Source organism: Pongo pygmaeus, chromosome X (genome assembly GCF_028885625.2).
Source record: "Pongo pygmaeus isolate AG05252 chromosome X, NHGRI_mPonPyg2-v2.0_pri, whole genome shotgun sequence".
Taxonomy (NCBI): domain Eukaryota; kingdom Metazoa; phylum Chordata; class Mammalia; order Primates; family Hominidae; genus Pongo; species Pongo pygmaeus.
This window is the reverse complement of record NC_072396.2, coordinates 33,483,277-33,505,562: the sequence shown is the minus strand read 5'-3', so window position 1 is coordinate 33,505,562 and position 22,286 is coordinate 33,483,277. Positions and strand designations below refer to the sequence as shown.

The following is a 22,286-nucleotide window of genomic DNA, read 5'->3' as shown; positions in this document are numbered from 1 at the left end:
CTGGTAAAATGAATGAGTACTGACCTATCTAACTTAAAGATAAAACAATTGCGACCTAGCTTTAGAACTTAGTTTTATTACAAAACATATTAAGGATAGACCTGATCAGACAATGAATCATACTGACATTCGGTTAAGCGTACTTCTGGGTTCATAACATCCCACTTACAGATAATAACTTGATTTCCATTAACGATGGTGTGGTTTCCTATTTTGAGTTCGAATGCACATCTGTTTGAATCATTTCTAGTGTACTTAATAGAGTAACATACATATTGGGTTCTAGTTAAGATGCTTTATAAAATGCCAAATAACATCTGGAGAGATTATAAAAACTATTGTATTTTGTAACTTTGCTCTTGAACACTTGCTGGCTGCAAGGAATAACTTGGCTTGTTCTGGATTATCTTCGTAGCCAGATTTTAGTGCTTTTTTTGGTAGAAGTCTCTCCAAGTATTTGATGCTAAGGAATAATGAATAAATACATACTGATTTTATCTGTTAAGGTCCACAAAACATTCCAGTATTTTGATATCACTATTAAAGAAGATGACGGTGTTCCAGTGATACATACGATTCCTTACAGTGACATCACCAGAGATAGAAATATGAGGCATGGGAAGGAACACGCAGGCCTTTATTTATTTTCTGATATGGACATCCCTGGCATTGATTTCCTTGGCTCAAAGGAAATTTGTTCCCATGTTTAGGGTGGTGAATGTCTTTGGCTTATTTCTTTGGCCCCACTCTCCACTTTTGTCTTCCTTGGGAGGCTGATGTCTGGACTACATCAACAGGCTCCTTTGCCCTCTGGCTTCCAGCTGGATTTGGCCAATGAGAGCCTTGGTAAGAGAGGGAGCGAGGAAAGAAATTCCATCACCCAATATCAAAGCTCCTGTCAGATGATCTCGGTTCTCTCTTTATGTAGTAACTAGAAACCACTCTCCTCCTTCTCATTCTTATGAGTCTAAGAGTAGTAATAACACTTCTCTATTACTAGTTCCAGTGGTTTCATTATACCTTTCCTCATTTTTATAAACAGTCCCTTATTAAAAACTCTTCTCAGATTACCAAAGTCCTGCTATGGCCAAATAAATTTCAAAGGAGAGTGTCATTCTTCACCTCCAGGTGATAACATTTAACAGGAGGGAATGTAATTTATTTAATGTTTTTATTGAGCATTTTCTATGCTAGGTACCATACCAGGCAGCTTAACATTTATTAACCCTTTTAATTCTCATATTTTGAAGTTGGTCCCTTCTGTTACTTTGAGGCCAACATTACCAGGAATGTTATAGAAGATATGGATTATTTGGTTTAGAAAGTTTGGAATAAATGTGTGATAGCTAACACTCACAGAATATATCTTACAAAGTGCCATACTAAGTTCACTTAAATCTTTGCAGTATCACCACAACATAGGTAATGATACATTCTCTTTCTATAGATGAAAAGAGTAAGGCATGGAGAAGTTACTTGCCCAAGATCACACTGCAGAGCTGAGAGTTGAACCCAAGGCATTCTGGGTGTACAGTCAACATTCTTATTCATGGCATCATACCATTCCCCCATGTTCTCCAAAGCGTATTTCATCAGTGTGACTTTTTTCTAAATTCCCTCTGCATAAATCTAACGTATTTCAGTCACTAGTATGCTAACTTGAATTACAAAACAAGTATTTTTCTGTTTTTAGGCGATTCCTTTCAAGAGAACTCTAACCTATGACGCCACAAGTCATCATAGTGGCCATTCTTGAGGGGGCTTCCACATAGGGGGTGTGAGGAAGCTCCTAGGGTGTCGATCATATTCTGTTTCTTAAATCTCGATACTGGTAATATAAATATGTTTGGTTTGTGACAATTCATTGAGCTGTACACTTAAGACGTGTACTTTCCTCTATGTATATTATTCCACAACAGAATACTGCTTTATTATACAATACTTTTTCCAACCCATATTTAAGAAAACAAAAAAAACTCAGATCTGAAAGCTTCCTTATTTACATGAAAATGGGTTGCCTTATTTTTCTGGGAGCTGGTCAGCAGCGTTCTTCAGTAAGTTTTGAATCCCCAGTTTTGCAATTCTTTGTGGTATTTGCGATATTTTTGGTGTTTCCAATGTCTAAGGATTTGTAATTGCAGAATTATCTTGACTTTCTTAGCGACAGATATGTCCATGGCTTGACCTTTTTGTAATCAGAAGGTCCTGCTAAATTATCCCTGTGTTCTTTACTTTCTACTGAAACATATTGATCCCTTTGGATTTTCAGGTTAAAAGACCAATACAACTCTGAAGAATCAGAAACCACTTAAACACCTTCACAAATGCATTTCTCTTCCTTTCTCAAATATTTTTACTTTGATTTGTTTCACTTTGATTTGTTTCACTTTGTTTATGCCACTTGTCAACCTACTTATCTGTGTTTCTTTTTGAACACTGTTTGTGCTTCCGTATTTCTTTATTTCATACTAACAAGGATGTGGAAGGATTATTGTCTCGTTTTTAGGTCCTTTCATCTTGTGGTTTGGGTTAACAAAGACAATATATAAGCGGATACATTACACTGAGTAATATCAGACATCCTCTAAGTTCACTTGATAAAGGAAATCCTAGTCATAAAATGAACTGAAGACAGAGCTACAGGGTCGCCTGGCCCAAGGAGGAATTCATGTTTTGTGTGCTTCACAAAATAGTTCTCATACACTTGAAAAGGAAGCCATTAAAAGTTGAATTTTAAAGAAAAAATATTGTTCTTAGGATATAAAATGCCACCTGCAACAAAGACATGGTGCATGTTGAAGATGAAAGGGGAGAACAACAAAAGAATACTTAAAAACAGTCAAAAGAACAAGAAAAGGGAGGAAAAATCAAGTTTCTAAGTGAATCCTCTGTACCATCTGCATTCACCAGTTTTAGTAATTGTGTAGGGAAATAATGCCTTCCCCTATTGACTTGCACTCCCACAGGGATGCCAAACTAATAGAAAACATTTTACATGTACTCTGCACTTTCTAATAGATATAATATTTTATATTATCAAAAAGACTTTAACTTGCGTGTGTGTGTGTGTGTGTGTGTGTGTGAGAGAGAGAGAGAGAGAGAGAGACCTTCATCACGAAGGCTGGAGTGCAGTGGCATGATCTCGGCTCACTGCAACCCCCACCTTCCTGGTTCTAGCGATTCTCCTACCTCAGCCTCTCGAGTAGTTGGGATCACAGGCGTGTGCCACCACGCCCAGCTAATTCTTGTATTTTTAGTAGAGACGTGGTTTGACCATGTTGGCCAGGCTGGTCTCGAACTCCTGACCTCAAGTGATCCACCCGCCTCAGCGTCCCAAAATGCTAGGATTACAGGTGTGAGCCACTGGCACTTGGCCAAGTTAAACGTTTTTACACCTAGAATTTGGTCAAAGAAAGAGATGCGGACAAATAGTGATAAAATGAAACATAAAAATCATTCTGTATTTATTGAGTGCATACTATTTGCCAAATCAGTATAACATTCCTATGTGTTGCAGTTGAACCTCACTGGAGTGCTCTGGAGTAATAATTTGATCTCCATTCTAATAGTGAATAAATTGTGCCTCAGAAAGGCTAAGTCACTTGCCCAAGATAACACAGCTAGTTGAGTGAATGAGAGACCTGAGTTCAGAAGTTAGCTATTTCTGCTTCTGAAACTTTGGTTACTTTTGCTATAGTATCTATAATTCTGTAGAGTAAGTTGCAGCCAGGAAAATTAGAACTATCCAAGAGAAATAGTATGTTTGATTTTACCTGGGGTGTTCATACAACTACAGGGAGAATAAAACTGAGCACCGAAAGGTCTGTAAAGTTACAGGCTAAATGTAGCACATTTCACTAAAAAAAAACACTTCAGACCGTGGGAACGGGGGGGCGGCGGGGGGGATTTTTACTCAAAAGTGCTTAAAATTATTTTTACGTAAGTCCAGGTGCGATGGCTCATGCCTGTAATCCCAGTACTTTGGGAAGCTGAGGCCGGCGGATCACAAGGTCAAGAGATGGAGACAAGCCTGGCCAACATAGTGAAACCCCATGTGTACTAAAAATACAAAACTGAGCTGGGCGTGATGACACATGCCTGTAGTCCCAGCTACTTGGGAGGCTGAGGAAAGGAGAATCACTTGAACCTGGGAGGCGGAGGTTGCAGTGAGCCAAGATTGCGCCACTGCACTCCAGCCTGGCAACAGAGCGAGACTCCGTCTCAAAAAATAATAAATAGTTTTACGTTAAAACAAGCATATATTAAGAGAAGAAGGCAAAATCTCTAGGAATTTTTAGCATAAAGTATATGCTTTCAAAGAAATTTTAAACCTACAGGCACTGTGTAATTTATACTGCCAGACTCCAGGGTAAATCCTTCAATTTCATTTCCTGGAAGGATGCTCTGGTAGAATATTCTGAGAAGCACTCTATTAGAGAATATGGTGAATATGACTAATAGAAATTGGATTTCAATTGTGATACTTTAATATATCATTGACTCTGTGAGTTTCGAAAATAATACGATAGCAGGAACTGTTTATCACCTCACTGCTTTCTCTCTCTAGGTGCCCCAGCTAGGTGCACATGGAAACCCCTGCCTGACCTATAATCCTTTACTCCCTCTCCATTTTGGTTACCTCCAGTTTTAAAAGAAGACTTATAAAAGACCTTGGTCTGTGTATTTAAGTTTGGCCAACAAAGCAAGATTCTGTCTCTGTTTTTGACCTTTGCCTAGACTTTGTCTCCAAACCCAAACATAGTCCTTGTGTCTTGGATGCTATATGATCCTGATGGCCGTGGGGTTCATGTTTTATTCTGTACTCCAAGACTTCCCTCACCTTTCCTAGTCTCTGCTCCTCTTTTTGAATAAGCAGCATTTTATCACACACATACTTCTTGGTCTGACAGGCTTCATCTTTGTACCCTGGATTTTGTTTTTCATAAAAACAAGTATCTCTGTCAGTTAACTATATTTTCTTCAATAATGGACACATTGCAGTGCATAAGATTATTTTTTGATGAGTTTAAAAGTCATGCTTTGCTCAGGTAAGTCTGTAAAATTTTGCTCCTGGCCAAAGGAGGAAAAAACCACATCATTTTAATGGCATTGTATACCTTCATTCAATTTGAAAAACAAATTATTACACTCAAAATGCCAAATTATTCCAGGTTAGATATGAAGTTCTTGGCAGCACTATTAGAAAGTGTAAATTTATTTTCTTATTACTAGAGAGCTTTCCTTAAAGTTTCATTAAAATGGCACTGTTTTAAGATTTACGTGTATATTATCTGTAGTTAAGTTTTTTTTTTTTTTTTTATTAAATCTTCTATGGATACATAGTATATTTAGGGGGTAAATAGATATATTGATACAGGCATGCGAAGCATAATCATACCAGGGTAAATGAAGTATCTGCCACCTCAAGAATGCATCCTTTCTTTGTGCCACAAACATTCCACTTCAAATTCTCTCTTTTTTTTTTTTTTTTTTTTGAGACAGAGTCTTGCTCTGTCACCCAGGCTGGAGTGCAGTGATGTGATCTGGGCTCACTGCAAGCTCCGCCTCCCGGGTTCACGCCATTCTCCTGCCTCAGCCTCCCAAGTAGCTGGGACTACAGGCACCCACCACCAAGCCCACCTAATGTTTTGTATTTTTAGTAGAGACGGGGTTTCACCGTGTTAGCCAGGATGGTCTCGATCTCCTGACCTCATGATCTGCCCGCCTCGGCCTCCCAAAGTGTTGGGATTACAGGCGTGAGCCACCGCGCCTGGCCCAAATTCTTAAATGTACAGTAAATTGTTGACTGTAATCACCCTGTTGTGTTGCCAAATAGATCTTACTCATTCTAACTAGATTTTTGTACCCACTAAACATTCCCACTCCTCCTGCCCCCAACTACCCATACTAGACTCTGGTAAACATCATTCTACTCTCTACCTCCATGAGTTCAGTTGCTTTAATTTTTAGTTACTGCATATGAGTGAGCCTGTGCAAAGTTTGTTTTTCTGCCTGGCTTATTTCACTTAATACAATGTATTCCAGTTACATCCACGTTGTTGCAAATGACAGCGTCTCTTTTTTTATGACTGAGTAGTACTCCACTACATATAGGTACCACATTTTCTTTATCCATTGATTTGTTAATGGATACTTGGGTTGCTTCCAAATCTTGGCTATTGTGCATAGTGTTGTAATAAACATGAGGGTGCAGATATTTCTTTGACAAACTGATTTCCTTTCTTTTGGATATATACCCGGCAGTAGGATTGCTGGATTATATGGTAGTTCTGTTTTTAGTTTTTTGAAGACCTCAAACAGTTCTTCACAGTGGTTCTACTACTTTACATCCCCTACAACGATGTACCAAGGTTCCCTTTTCCACACAACCGCACCAGCATTGATGTTGCCTGTCTGTTGGATATAAGCCATTTTAACTGGGGTAAGATGATACCTCATTGTAGGTTTGATTTACATTTCTCTGATCAATGATAGTGACAACCTTTTCAAGTTCCTCTTTGACATTTGTTTCATCTCTTGAGAAATCTCTCTCCAAATTTTTACCTATCTTTCAATCAGATTATTATATATATTTTTTTCTATGGAGTTGTTTGAGCCCCTTATAGATTTTGGTTATTCCTTGTGAGGTGGGTGGTTGGCCAGTATTCTCTGCCACTCTGTGTGTTGTGTCTTCACTTTGTTGATTATATTCCTTGCTGTGTAGAAGCTTTTTAACTTGATGTCTCATTTGTGCATGTTTGCTTTGATTGCTTGTGCTTGGTTAGGGTATTGCTCAAGAAATATTTGCCTAGACCAGTGTCTTGGAGATTTTCTCCCAATGATTTCTTGTAGTAGTTTAATAGCTTGAGGCCTTAGATTTAAGTCTTTGTTCCACTTAGATTTGATATTTTTGTATATGGCAAGAGATAAGGGTCTAATTTCATTCTTTTGCATATCCATATCCAGTTTTCTCAGCACCATTTATTGAAGATACGGTCTTTTCTTCAGTGTATGTTCTTGGCACCTTTGTTAAAAATGAGTTTACTTTAGGTCTGTGGAGTTGTTTGTGGGCTCTATTCTGTTCCATTGGTCTATGTGTCTGTTTTTATGCCTTTAGCATGCATTTTTGATTAGTATAGCTCTGTGGTATAATTTGAAGTCAGGTAATGGGATTCCTAGTTTTGTAAACAAGGATTATTTGATTCTTCCTTTTCAATCTGGATGCCCTTTCTTTCTTTCTTTTATCTAGCTAGGACTTCTAGTAATATGTTAAACAACAGTGGTGAAAGTGGGCATCCTTGTTATAGATCTTAGAGAAAATTCTTGTAGTTTTTCCCCATTCAGTATGAAATTAGCTATGGGTTTCTCATATGTGGCTTTTACTGTATTAAGGTATGCTGCTTCTATACCCAGAATTTTTATCATGAAGGGATGTTGAATTTTTATCAAATGCTTTTTCAGCATCTATTGGAAATCATATGGTTTTTGTCCTTTATTCTGTTGATAAAATCTATCACAGTGATTTTTTGCATATGGTGACCCATCCTGGCATCCCTAGGATAAGTACCACTTGGTTATGATGAATGACATTTTTAATGTTGTGTTGAATTTGGTTTGCTAGTATTTTGTTGAGGATTTTTGTATCAGTATTTGTCAGAGATAATAGCCTATAGTTTTGTTTTCTGGATGTCTGTCTGGTTTTTGTGTCAGGCTAATACTGGCCTCACAGAATGAGTTCCGAAGTACTTCCTCCTCCTCTTTTTCACAATAGTTTGATTATTAGGTGTTTAAATGTTTGGTAAGATTCAGCAGTGAAGCCATCAGGTCTCGGGCTTTTCTTTACTGGGAGACTTTTTACATCTTTGATCTCATTACTTGTTATTGGTCTGTTCAGGTTTTGCATTTCTTCATGACTCAATCTAATTTTGAGTTTGGTTTGCTATTCTAGTTCTTTAAGATGTATTGTTTCTCTTTTTTTGATACAGGTGCTTACTGCTGTAAACTTTGTTAGTACTGATTTATCTGTATCCCATAAGTTTTGGTATGTTGTGTTTACGATTTTGTTTCAAGAAATTTTATAACTTCCTTATTAATTTCTTCATTGACCCACTGATCATTCAAGAGAATATAGATTAATTCCCTTGTGTTTTGTATAATTTCCAAAATTCCTCATTACTGATTTCTCAATTCATTCAACTGTGGTCAGATAAGATACTTTATATTTCAATTTTTTGAATTTAAGACTTGTTTTGTGGCCTAACATATGGCCCATCCCTGAGAATCCTCCATGTGCTGTTGAGAGGAATGTACACTCTGCAGCTGTTGGTTGAAATGTTCTGTAAATATTTATTAGGTACATTTGGTCTGTAGTACAGATTAAGTTCAATGTTTCCTAGTTGACTTTTTGCCTGATTATGTCCAAGGCAGAAAGTGGGGTATTGAGGTTTTCAGCTCTCTTTAGGTCTAATAATGTTGCTTTATATATCTGGGTGCTCCAGTGTTCGGTACGTATATATTTACAATTGGTATATCTTATTGCTGAAATGATTACTTTATTTTATGTTAATCTTTGTCTTTTCTTACAGTTTGTCTTGAAATATATTTTGTTTGATGTAAGAATAGCTACTCCTGTTCTTTTTTGGTTGCTAGTGACATGGAATATCTTTTTACATCCTTTAAGTCTGCCTTTGTAGGTGAAGCGTGTTTCTTGTAGGCAACAGATTGAGTCTTGGTGTTTGTTGTTGTTGTTGTTGTTGTTTTTGTTTTTTTCTGTCACTGTCTTTTGATTGGAGAGTTTATTTCATTTACGTTCAGTTTTATTAAGAACTTATTCCTACCATTTTGTTGTCTGGTTGTTTTGTGGTTTTCTCTTCCATCCTGTCTTCCTTTTTATTGAAGGCGATTTTTCTCTGGTGGCATGCTTTTATTTCTTGCTTTTTATATTTTGTGAATCTTAGTATATCTTCTTATTTGAGGCTACCGTCAGGTTTACAAACACTATAACCCGTTATTTCAAACAGACAACACTGGTTGCATAAACAAGAAAGCAAAGAGAAAACTAATTAAAAACTCTAACTTCATCTCTTTTAATCTTTTTGTTGTTTGTTTGTGTCTCATTATACTGTCTATGTCTTAAAGTTATTATAGTTACTTTTTGTTAAGGAACTTAAAAGCTTCCTTTTTTTACTCTTTTTATTCAAGATGTGAGTAGTTCATACACCACAATTACAGTATTATAATAGTTTGTCTATACTGAGTTTTGTGCCTTCAGATGGTTTTTCTGGCTAGTTAAGGTCCTCTTTCCAGTTGATAAATTCTCTTTAGCATTTCTTGCAGAACAGGTCTGGTGTTGATGAAATCCCTCAGCTTCTGTCTTGGAAGGTCTTTATCTTTCTTGTTGGTAGGATATTTTCACTGGATTTACTATCCTAGCATAAAGGGTCTTTTCCTTCAGCGCTTTAAATATGGCATGACGCTCTTAGCCTGTAAGTTTTCTGCTGAGAAGTCTGTTAGTGGTTGTTGTGAAGCTTTTTGGAATGTATCTTTTCTCTTGCTGCTTTTAGGATCCTGTCTTTATTCTGGACTTTTGATGCTTGCCATCTAGGAGCCAAGGCCTGAAGTTGGCATCTTTATGAATCTATTTGGTGCTCTCTTCTACTGTGGCAGAGTTGGCACCCAAGCCACGATACAAAGTTTGTCCCATTCTTCCTTTCCCATTTCATAAGCAGAGGAATTTTTCCCCATGGCTACCACCGCCTCAGGCTCATGGTGAGTGCTGCCTGGCTACCACTGATGTTCACTCAAGGCCCAAGAGCTTTTTAGTTAACTAGTAGTAAACACTGCGAGGCCTAGGTCTCTCCCTTCTGTGCAGTGTGTTCTCCTCAGGCCCCAGGTGAGTCCAGAAATGCCATCCAGGAGCCAAGGCCTATAATCAGAGACCCCAGGAGCTTGCTTGATGATCTACCTGACCGTGGTTGAGCTAGTACCAAAGCTGCAAAACAAAGTCCACTCTATTGCCTCTCCTTTCCAAAAGCACAAGGAGTATATCCCCATGGCCACCACACTTGGGAATGCATTGGGTCACACCCAAAGATAGCATGACTCTGAGTCTTACCCAAGACTTGGTGAATACTGCCTGGCTTATTCAGAACCCAGGGACCATTTAGTCAGCAGGTGACTAAATTCTACCAGGACTGGATTCTTCCCTTCAAGGTAGCAAGTTCCCTTCTGGCCCAGGGTGTATTTAAGAATGTCACTCAGGAGCCAGGGCCTGGAATTGGGGGTGGGTCTCAGGACTCTGCCTGATGCCTTATCCTACTGTGGTTGAGCTTGTGTCCAAGTTGCAAGAGAATGTCATCTTTACTGTCCCTATCTTCTCCTCAAGTGGAAGAAGCAGTCTCTCTCAGAGCTGTCAGCTGCACTGCTAGGGGTTAGAGGATGGGGTGGTACAAGCACTGGTGTCTTATTAGGTTGTGTGCCCGCCAAGTCCCCTGACTTCGAGTCCAGCACGACACCAAGACTTGCCCAGGAATTGCAGTTTTTGTAGCCTAGACTCCCTTTGAAGTTTATTTAGGACCCCAAAGTGCTTGAGCTCACACTGGTGAGACTAGCTGGAACTCAGGTTCTAACTGCTGAGATGAGTGATACCTCCCTGGATAGGGTTGGTCTAAATGTTCCCTCTATGTGCGCTTGATGAATTCTGCCCTGTGTTGCTTTCCACTGTGACAGGGCAGCACTGGGTTCCAATGCAACATTTCACAATCCTGCGCCGTCCCTCCTGCAAGCACACAGATAGTCTACATGCGACATGGCCTCTGCCAGGGGATGGGGGAGGGGTGGTGTTGGCAATTTGTAACTGTCTTTCCTACCATCTTCAGTGCCTCTTTCCTTGATATGATATTAAAATCAAGTACTGTGATTGCTCACTTGATTGTTGGTTCTTATGTAGGTGCTTGCTTGTGAGGATATCTGTTCAATTTGGTGTTTCTGTAGCAATGGTAGCGGGAAAGATGATTGCTGGAAGGTTCCATTTGACCGTCCGTCTTGTTCTGCCTCCCTCCTAGTAAAGATATTTTTTAAAAATTCTAGCATGTTAGGGTTTTGTGTTACGTTCTTTTTCCCATAGAATTTTAAAATGGATCTATTTGAGTACAGTTTCAAAAGAATAACTCAGTTAATTTTTGTCTAAGTATATATGTGGCTGGATTCTCAAAGCTGGGCACACAAGGACTGGTTTACTGCCGCAGGGAACATTGTTACCTGCTTGAAGTACCCAGGCATTTACAGGTCTTGTCATTGACATGGCTACCTGGTTGTAGGAATAGTCTAAATCCTATGTTTTTAATCGTGGAAGTTTAAGGGATGTCTTTTGCCTGGAAACCAGGGATTTTCTTGACTTGTGTGAAATTCAAAGTTTATATGGGATGCAAGGAGTGCATGAAAAGAGCACAGTCACCCAAAGGCTAATGTTAGACCCATCACCTGACATTTTTTGGAAAGCATTTTTGATCCCAAGGCTTGTTGAGAGTTTGCACTGTTACATGTTCTTTAGTCCTTTTTAATGCTTCTATGTAATAGTACCTTTTAGGAATATTTTCTTTGCTGGACTCTAAGTTCTATAGGGTCTGGGCCTATGTCTGATGTACTAGCATATGATTCAGTACCTAGCTCAGGTTTATTCATGCTCAATATGTCTGTGACTGATTAAATTAGGGATTTCCAGATAGGTGATGAAAAAGCTGGGAATTACCTCATGAGGGGATTGTAGGGTTTTAAGCAGAAAACGATTTGGTGAAGTATGACAAAAGAAAGACAAATGTCTGAAAGATAATCAAATAGTAGGTTATAAAAGGACAAGGAAGCAACATAAGATTGAAAGAACAAGAACCCAGAATTAGACAGATGTGAGCCACAATTTTGGCTTTACCCCGTTCTAGTTTCATGACAAAGAGCCACATACTTAACCTCTAAGTATCTCATATAAGATGAGTTATGTTACTGCTAATGTCCGAAATGCCACAACGGTTATGAAATCCACTCATTTAACAGTGTCTCTCATGAGTATTTACTTCAAAAATGTTAAATATTATTTACTGACTATTATTTTTCCTTACTATAATTCCTGAGCGAAGAATTGAGTCAAATCGATGAAAAGCTCTCACAGGCTTGTTGCAAACCTAATTAAACCCGATATTCCTAAAATTTGAGTTATCCAGTATGAGAATAGGTCATAGCATGCAAAATGTGTATGCACAGCAAGCATGTTTTGAGTGATAAGGATGTCGAACCACTCTGACTGGTATATTCCAATAATGGTTAAACTTTATGTACCCACCCAGGTAGATTGTGTGTGGTCTTTGCTTCTTTTCGTATTTACTTTTCCCTTTACCCCTAACTGCCTTGATTATTCCTATATTTTTTCTCTCCTTCATAAAATCTATATTCATTTAAGTGAATTAATTAAATCATTTAGGCTATAAATCTCTTCTCTTGCTATTCAAAATAATTCAAATAGACTTGACCTATGATCAAAATTTAAAATTTTTTTTGTCATTTGAACTTTCCTTTTTTCATCCATCATCTTTGGCAGATTAATTATGCACACTAATTATCCTTAAATATAGCTTTAGTTTTCAAAAGGCGTAATCGTGAAAATGTATCATTGGAAGTGTGCTTTGTTACATTGAGTATGTTTTTTTAATTTCAGTTTGGGAAGCAGCATATTGAGAACCTCTTCAGTGACCTACAGGATGGGAGGCGCCTCCTAGACCTCCTCGAAGGCCTGACAGGGCAAAAACTGGTATGTGACTTATTTTTAAGAAAGTTAACTTTAAACTTAGTAGAATTTCAGACCAGAAACTGACCACATAGTTTTATGAGATCTAGTAAAATTACTAGGTACTGATTGAACTAGCAGTACCTATTCCTTAGCAAAGCAATCTCGTATGATTTTCATTTGGCATAGTCTACCGCCTGCAGAACAATTAAAAATTTCAGTAATACAATTTATATTAATAGATATTATTCAGTTTTACTATTTGGTATCTAACTTATCAAATATCTTAATGAAGGCTTTTATACATAATGACTTGAAAAATTATCTTTGTACTTTTGTGTATTTTGAAGTTATTTTACAATGAACCTGTATGAGTTTATAAATGTGGGCTAGCATAATAAGTTATAGGCATTATAATGTAATACGTGATAGCATATGTGATGAGAATATCACTTCCTCTTGAACTATTATCTTGTCTAACTTCAGAGCATTCCTGTGAAGATACATGATTGATATACACGGTTACAGATCAGTTAAGTCATGTTGATCAAGGTCTTACACTGTGGGGGAAAAGAACTCAAATTGAAATCCCCTGACTGAAATAATGTTCTTAGATTGCTATTCTAAAAAGTAGAGTTTAAGCCCGCAGTCTACAGTCATAAGTAACTGTTCTACCTATCAAATTCTGCTAAATCATTGCCTTCATCTCTTATCTTTGCCTTCATCTCTTATCGTTGCCCTTCATTACAACTCCCCAGCACATGCACATACATACAGAGACACACACAGATTTTGTCATGTTATACAAACTGAAGCTGTCGTTCAAAGTCAGTTAGCAAAAATCCTATCTACCCCAACCTGCCTCCTATAACGCTTAACGCTAAGCCACTCTTTTCTCAGTATATATTGTCAGATACCTCCGGGTTTTTGCCTGTATTGTTTTACTTGCCTGTATTTCTTTCTGTACTTCTGTCTACTCCAGCAGTCTCCCAGAAACCTTGATTTCTCCTCAGTAAAGCGTTTCCCAAATTATCTTTGCTAATTTTTCCCTCTCAAATTCTACAGAACACCCATTTTTGTCTTGTTTTTAGTGTATGTATGACTGACATCCCTCCTCAATTAAATTCTGAAGTCCTATACAAAAGAGACATACCTTATGCTTTCATTTTTTATCTTCAACTATGTGAGATTAATACTAAAACTGATCCATTTTTCAAGAAGTCTGAACTTGTACTAATAAAAGAACAACTTGATGACATATTGAAATAATAACTTTAGTCAAGGGGGATAAATTCAGATTTATTGCCTTATAGCAGAACTGTTTGCTTGGAGCCAATTTGAGGTCATCGTGTAAACTTGGTCTTAATTTCACTAGTCAGAGATACATTTATGTATAATTCATCTCCTATGACTGAACAATTTACATATATATGGATACGTAATATATGTATAGAAATCAATGTGTCTGTGTATCTCATTTCTCCTGTATCCTGAAGTCAGTCCTACTTTCAGTTACCGAATACGGAAGTCCCAGTGTCTTCCAAATGTTCGTGAAAAAATCTTTCAAAGATTATGGCTTACTCACCTTGTGCTGGCCCTCTGTTACGAGGCTGTTGTCTCTTCATTTCCAGGTATCTGCGTGATCACTTCTCCTGTACTGCAATCCTGTCTGGTCATTTCCCTGACTGAGTCAACCCATCTATCACCCAAAGCAATTTTGTCAGGGTTAACAAATTTCATACATAATGTTTAAGATAATGAATTTCAGATCCTTTTGTAATTTATAAGCATGATTTGGGTGTTTATACTCAGATATGAGATATGCCTTCCTCTAAACTTACGATGTTGGCATAGTACCAATTTGATACAAAGAAAATCACTAACTTTGGCAAGATTAAAAAGTCCACATGATTTGCATTTATGCATATACATACATAGATGCTAAGACACAATGAACCTAATTAGTAATAGCGTTAAAGAAAAAAAAAAATCAAACAAAATATCCATGAGATTGGCCAGTATAAGGTAAGCTAGTGGTAGGGAAAAATCACCAAACATTTACACATGGTAGTGTAGATTACATAATTTCAGATACTGCTACTAACAGAATCCATTCACCATTGTTTGTCCTAATCACAGATCTGTCAGCCCTGGTCTGAGGATTTTGCCTTTGTCATAAAGCAGAATCACCTCTAACGAATGCTCCCGATCCCAGAACTCCAATTCGCTATACTTTGTCTTGAATTCTAATAGTTTCTGTAGAGATATATCTTCTATTCCTAATGGGAGTCATGTATACTATTGAACAGAAATTTTAGTGTTCTACTCAGAAGCATCCGCATTTGGATTATTGGCTCAGGACATCCCCAGGGTTAAAAGGAAGGTACTTGTCTTACAATCATAAAATAAGAAATACTCCCCAAGGAGACTCTAATAGGGGCAGATTTTAAGTTCCCACTTCAGGATCAGAAACTACAGCTTTTTAAAAGAGTAGACTATGTTTGGTTCTAATACGTATGCACATGTGTACATTTAATGTTTGAGTATGATAACAAAGGAAAATTTTGCTAAATCTTATGGCTATATAAGTATGTAACTAACTGAAAGGAAATATATGGCTTTTGTCTAACTACTAGGCAGAGGACTGATTTGAGTAATTATTTTCAAAACTTTAAAGTCCTATGATTACCATTAGACTTGCATACTGTCAATCTATGTATTCACAAGAAGATTGGTTATTTCCTGTTTTTCTTTCATGTATTTTTTTTTTTTTTTTTTTTTTGACAGAATCTTAGTCTGTCGCCCAGGCTGGAGTCAGTGACATGATCTTGGCTCACTGCAACCTCTGCCTCCTGGGTTCAAGGAATTTTCCTGCCTTGGCCTCCCAAGTAGCTCGAACTACAGGAATGTTCCACCATGCCTGGCTACGTTTTGTATTTTTAGTAGAGATGGTGTTTCACCATGTTGGCCAGGCTGGTCTTGAACTCCTGACCTCAAGTGAGCCACCTGCCTCAACCTCCCAAAATGTCCGGCTGTTGCTTTTTTTTTTTTTTTTTTTTTAAATCTAAAGTCTTTCTATGGTCTTATTTTCTTCCTCATTTTGGTGGAAAGTGGGGAAAAATATCAGAATGAAAATCTAAGAGGTAAAAATGGAGATTGATTCATAAGGTTAGCCTTAATGTTTCGTGAAATTAAAGGAACGAGATGTCAATACTGTGTTATAAAGGATATCAGGCAAGTTACCTTGGAGAGTAAGATGGCTTTAGCTTAATTTGGGTTGTTCAGCAGGCAGTGCAAATGATAAGGAGTTCTAGGGTGAGGAACTACTTGAGAAAGACCAGGAGCTTTGCCGGAAAGTATAGGAGTTAAATGCAACACATAGAAATATAGATTATTTGTTTGGTGCATGTACAAGGTGGTTAGAGAAGAAGGAAATAAATTTGCAAGACTGGGGCTCTATAGACATACAAAAGTTTCGGTCCTGGCTCCATCAATTACTAGTTATATGGTAATCTATATATTAGATCTTTTAACCTGAGGTTCACTTCTGTACAATAGGGATGAAAGTAACTGCCTTGCAAGGCGGGTATTAAAGGTAGTGCATTCAAAGTACTTGGTACATACTACGAAGTCAATAATATTTATGTTGTACCAACTATGTGACAAGCACCAATCTAAGTGCTTTATGTATATCAACACACTGAATTCTCCCAGAAACCATCTGTATAGTGGTTTGAGCAATATGAACAATAAGTATTGCCCTGGACAAGGTCTGGATCCTGTGAGACAGCATGCTTCATGTTTGAGTGAGGGCTTTGGCCTCAAATGCAGAGAAGAAAGTATCTCAAATTCTCTTGTAAATCAGAGCAGTTGTTATTGAGAGCACATGTTGTAATTTGTGTATTTCTCTTGCTAATATTTTTATGAAGTCCATTTTTAACAGATGAGAAAACTGGTATACAGGGAGAGTAAATTTTTTATGTAGGTCACACAGCACAAAAATGGCAGAGCTGAAAATTGAACCCAGGCGGTCAGCTTTGTAGCTCTTGCCCTTAACTGTTACCTATAATCACCCAAATGTTTAGATGAGAACTTTGCAAGTGGTTTGCACTGGCAGTGGGCTTACTTCAGGAACGTCATTGTTGATGGTATGAAGGAAGGATGAAAAAAATGGTGAGTGAGTAGAGAAGGGAATGAGGTTAGATTTCTCTGGGCGATAGCTAATAAGGGCTTTTAGTAAGGTAAAAGAAATGAAAATAAGAGTAAATAAAACAGGTTATCATAATGGTAGAATTTCTAAAACTCTACAACTTAATAATTGAGTTAATTTGTATATTGTAATGAACTATGCAGATGTTGGTTTAAAAATTACAGGACAAGATAAAACTTTTGGGATTGAGAATAAAATTAGGGAACCAAAGATGGTTTAGAGCTTCAGTGACAAGGACGATTAAGGTAATCTTCACAGAAAAGGTTTCCTTTAACTCTATTTGGCATTATATAATTTTGCTAGAGTCAAATCTCCTTTAAATTTTTCTAAAAAGTTTGGGAATTAACTTGTTTTTCCATCTTACTAGAAAATGTTTTTATGCATGTTGATGTTCCTGTCATTGGTGGTCATGCAGTAATCCCCAACTGAGCTATAGAATGAAGGAACAATCCATACCAAAATAGGCTTCGTAAAGAAAAAGTGTTGCCATTCTTAGAGTGGTTGGTATATGCTAAAAATGTACCAGGCCAAGGACAATTAGCCCAAAGTATTTAGATTCATTATATTAATGCCTCACAGGCTCTGTTCATTTACAATATTCAAGCTTAATAGTGAAATTATAAATGGTTTCATTTCTAGTAGATTGTCGGTCTCTCTGCTGGTCAGTGAACACTCTTTTGTTTTGTTCTCAGCCAAAAGAAAAAGGATCCACAAGAGTTCATGCCCTGAACAATGTCAACAAGGCACTGCGGGTTTTGCAGAACAATAATGTAAGTAGTACCCTAGACAAGGTCTGGATGCTGTGACACAGCATGCTTCATGTTTGAGTGAGGGCTTTGGCCCCAAATGCAGAGAAATTATCTCAAATTCTCTTGTAAATCAGACCGGTTCTTACTGAGAGCACATGTTGTAATTCGTGTATGTCTGATTGTGGCTAATATAATTCAGGAAGCAAATGCATGCTGCCACAGAGGGAAGGGAAAGACATAGACCTGACATGATAGGTTGCTCCCTGTTTTCACATTTTATTTCATGCAGCTGTGTTTGGTGGACAAAGTCCTGCAGTGAACTCAGTTTCTTTGCTTTCTTTGCTTTGCTTTTTCTTTTCTTTTTTTTTTTTTTTGAGATGGAGTCTCGCTCTTGTGTCCCAGGCTGGAGTGCAGTGGCGTGATCTCGGCTCACTGCAACCTCCGCCTTCTGGGTTTAAGCTATTCTCCTGTCTGAGCCTCCCGAGTAGCTGGGATTACAGGCACATGCCACCATGGTCAGCTGATTTTTGTATTTTTAGTTAGAGACAGGGTTTCACCATGTTGGCCAAGGCTGGTCTCGAACTCCTGACCTCAGGTGATCCACCTGCCGCAGCCTCCCAAAGTGCTGGGATTACAGGCATGAACCACCGTGCCCGGTGAACTCAGTTTCTTATGGCAGTGTTTTGTGCAACAAACGGATTTTACTATACCAAATATTTGTGTACTAAATGTGTTCAAACCTGATAATGTTTGTTTAAATCAAGCCAACACTTATTAAACGCTGTCTCCAAGCATATAAATTATACAGAAACATCACTATTTTTATTTGGGGTAAGAATGGCAGAGTTGTTTTTTTGTTTGTTTTTTTTTTTTTTGGTTAGATTTGACTGGATTAAAATACGTGTGCTGTATTAGAAGACGTAAACAATCACAGCTCAACCAAGTAGGCAGGTCAGAGTTCTAATCTCCTCTGAACCACTTGGTGGCCCTTCCCCTGTGTCATGGCATTGGTGGCAGTCCTCCTTTCTTATTAACATCCTAAAATCTGTCTATTCGACCAATACATTCACCAGGCACTTAGTAGCTCCCTAATTACATTACCCCTCCCTTTCAAAGATAAACTCAAGTACATTGAGTACGTTGATCACTTCCTCTTAAAATAACCGTAAGTAGGGATAGATTAATAATAACATGTACTCCCCCAAATGTTGCTCAGCTTATCTGTTAGGGAGATGACATTACACAAGATATGGAAATGGAAACTGTGCAGCAATTAATTGGCTGATTTTATGAATTCAGGGTCATTGTCACCTTTAACCTATGAAAGTTATTTCACAGAGATGTTTGTCTCATTAAGAAGTTAACTGTAGATTTTTCACTTTGCAGCCAGAATAATCTGTGAACTGATTTTCTTATTAGTCCGATAGACTCTTTGGAAATATCAGTGTCATCGACATTATGAAAATTGTCAAAAATATGAAAGTTACACAAAGAAAATGTCTTTGAAATATCAAAATATCATACTCTGTTTCAAAATGATACAGTGAAGAAAAGAGCAGAACATAGAATTATTAATTTATTTGATGTAGCTGGACTGTCCCCACCAAGTAAATGTCATTTAAAAAAACAAACTTTTGGATATCCTATAAAAGTCAATCCTGGATAAAGAAAATGCGGTACAGGCCGGGTGTGGTGCTCACGCCTGTAATCCCAGCACTGTGGGAGGTCAAGGCTGGCAGATCACCAGAGGTCAGGAGTTCGAGACCAGCCTGGCCACCATGGTGAAACCCTGTCTCTACTAAAAATATAAAAATTAGCTGAGTATGCTGGTGTGTGCCTATAATCCCAGCTACTCGGGAGGCTGAGGTAGGAGAATTGCTTGAACTCAGAGGCTGAGGTTGCAGTGAGTAGAGATCGTGCCACTACACTCCAGCCTGGGAGGCAGAGCGAGACTCCATCTCAAAAAAAAAAAAAAAAAAAAAAATTCGGTACATATACAGCATGGAACACAACACTATGCAGTCATAGAAAAGAATTAGATCATGTCCTTTGCAGCAAAATGAATGAAGCTGGAGGTCATTATCCTAAGTAAACTAACACAGAAACAGAAAACCAAATAACACATATTCTCAAAAAGTAGGAGCTAAACACTGAATGCACACGAACACAAGGGAACAAAGAGCCAGCAGCAGCTAGTGCTGGGGAACTTTGAGACTCCTACGTGACAAATCATGAAAGGGTGTATGGGGGGTGTTACTTGCAAGTATGTTTTGGGAGGTTTTTTGGGCACACATGCTCTGGTTGTACATGCTAGTACACATACCACGTCTCATTGGCATCTAAAATCTCCACCCAGGGGTGTGTGTGTTTGTTCTTTTTTTTTTTTTAACACTATTATACTGAGCAAAAGAATAGGGTAAGTTTTTGGAGGAGTGTGTGCATGCTTGTCAGTGGGGAAAATCCCCAGCGTGGTTATCTCTGGCGAGGGCCTGATAAGTCCTCCTAGAGGAGCCCAACCACAAGGCTAGACATAATTAGTGTGGCCACTGTGTGTATTCATTGTCTGTTTTGCTGATTGTCAACAGGCAGCACTGACTCAGTGAAACAGCATCTTCAGGACTTATTTTCTCAATGGGGCTCCCTTGCCTGCTCATTTCTGGCTATCTGCCTACTCCAAGGGAAGCAGAAAAATCCTGGCAATAAACAGATAATCATAGAAGGAAATTTATATGACTTTGGGATAGGCAAGTATTTATGATATCTGAATCCAAAGCATGTTTCAAAAAGAGAAAAGTTAACTTGGACTTCATCAAAATTGAGTTATTGCTATATTCTGGATATGAGCCATTTGTTTTGAGTTGCAAATGTATTTTTCTTCTCTGTGGATTACCTTTTTACTCATTTCAATGGTAAATATTAATAAAAACAAGTTCTCCACTTGGATATAGTTTATTCTTTAAAACTTCATATTTTTATGACCTGTTGAAGAAATACTGGCCTACCCAAAACCATTATGATACTATATTAGGTTATTATCTATAGAACCATTATTGTTTCACCGTTTGATTTTGGATCTATGTTTTACCTGAAATTGATTATTGCGTATGGTGTGAGGAATAGGTTAAGGCTGAATTTGAATTTTATTTGAAATCTAATTAACACACCATTTATTAAAAATAATGCTTCCTCGTTGTTTCACAGTACTAAGTGTCATAAAAATTTGTCCATACATATGTGGGTCTATTTTTGCACTTCAATTCACTTCCATTGTTCTATCTCTCTCTACACACACAAATACCATGTAATGTGGAATAATATAGTTTTATAATACAGCCTAGTATCTGGGAAACTAGGTTCTCCCACTTTGTTCGAGATTTTATTGGTTATTGGCCCTTTCTATTTTTGTATTTGTTTTGTAATCTTTTCCATTTCCATGTACATTCATTTGAAGTATGATTAACATTGAGTTAAATCTATAGAGAATAATTGACATATTTAAAATATGGAATATCCCAGTCTTATGTTTTTCTTGATTATTTTTTTAAAATTTTAGGTTTTGTAGAATGAGAAACTGAAATTGAACAGGAACACAAAAGGTGTTCACAAATTCAATAATCATATTTAAGAAATGTTTAACCTCAGCAGTAACTGAGGAAATTTAAAACTGTAATGAGATACCAGTACAAAATTACCAAAATGACTGAACTAGACTACTAATGCCAAATGTTGATGAGGACATGGATCAACTGGAAGTCTCACAATTAACTTCTGGAAATATAATTCAGACAACTAATTAAAGAGTTGGGCCTGATCTGCTAAATGTGAAAATGCACATTTCTTACCACCCAGCAATTCTATTGCAGACATATAAGTTACAGAAATACATTTCCCAGTTTGCCAAAAACACATTATAAGAATGTTCATTGTAGTTTTATTTGTGATAGCCCAAACTGGAAGTGACTATGATACATTCTCATAATGGGATATTAAAGAGCAATGAAAATGACCAAATGATAGCTACACACAATATACAAGATGTTGTTAAAATATATTTGAGTGAAATAAATCAAAGTATACCTACTATGATTTCTTTCAATTAAATTGCAAAAACGGGGCAAAATGTTTCCATGGGTTTAAAATTGAAGAGAGTGGTTAAATTTGGAAGGAGCCAGTCAATAAAATGCATAAGAGAATCTTCTGAGGTGCTCACTGTTCCATGTTTTGACCTGATAGGTGTTACACATGTGTATTTACTGTAAGAAAACGCATCACGTTGTACACTTTATGTATAATTTTCTACATGCATATTACACCTCAATTAAAAGAGGAACTTATGAGGGGAAAGTAAACCTGACCTTACAACCTCCAAAATGCCAAACAAGGGCCATATATATCAATCTGATCTTAGACCCCATGTTCTCCAATGAAATTATTAAATGAATATGTGAATATAAAATTAGAATATGATGTCATATGAATCTCTTCAGGGAAGGCCACATTTCTTATAGAAAATACAGAACCTCCTAATGTTTTAGTAGGGAAAAGGCCCCAA

The 22,286-nt window shown here is 37.5% G+C and overlaps 1 protein-coding gene and 1 non-coding gene across 5 annotated transcripts in view; both read left to right on the top strand.

Moving 5' to 3' along the window:
- The window catches only part of DMD (dystrophin), a 2,105,574-nt gene that overhangs the window by 347,407 nt on the left and 1,735,881 nt on the right, over positions 1 to 22,286 (top strand). For all 4 annotated transcript variants that reach the window (XM_054470954.2, XM_063660502.1, XM_054470953.2 and 1 more), the window contains exons 3-4: positions 12,707 to 12,799; positions 17,678 to 17,755. In XM_054470954.2, coding sequence (XP_054326929.1) covers positions 12,707 to 12,799; positions 17,678 to 17,755 — 171 coding nt within the window. The remainder of the gene's footprint in view (positions 1 to 12,706; positions 12,800 to 17,677; positions 17,756 to 22,286) is intronic.
- LOC129025589 (small nucleolar RNA U13) lies at positions 14,544 to 14,642 on the top strand. The gene has a single exon (XR_008497331.1). It is a non-coding gene; the product is annotated as a small nucleolar RNA U13 (small nucleolar RNA).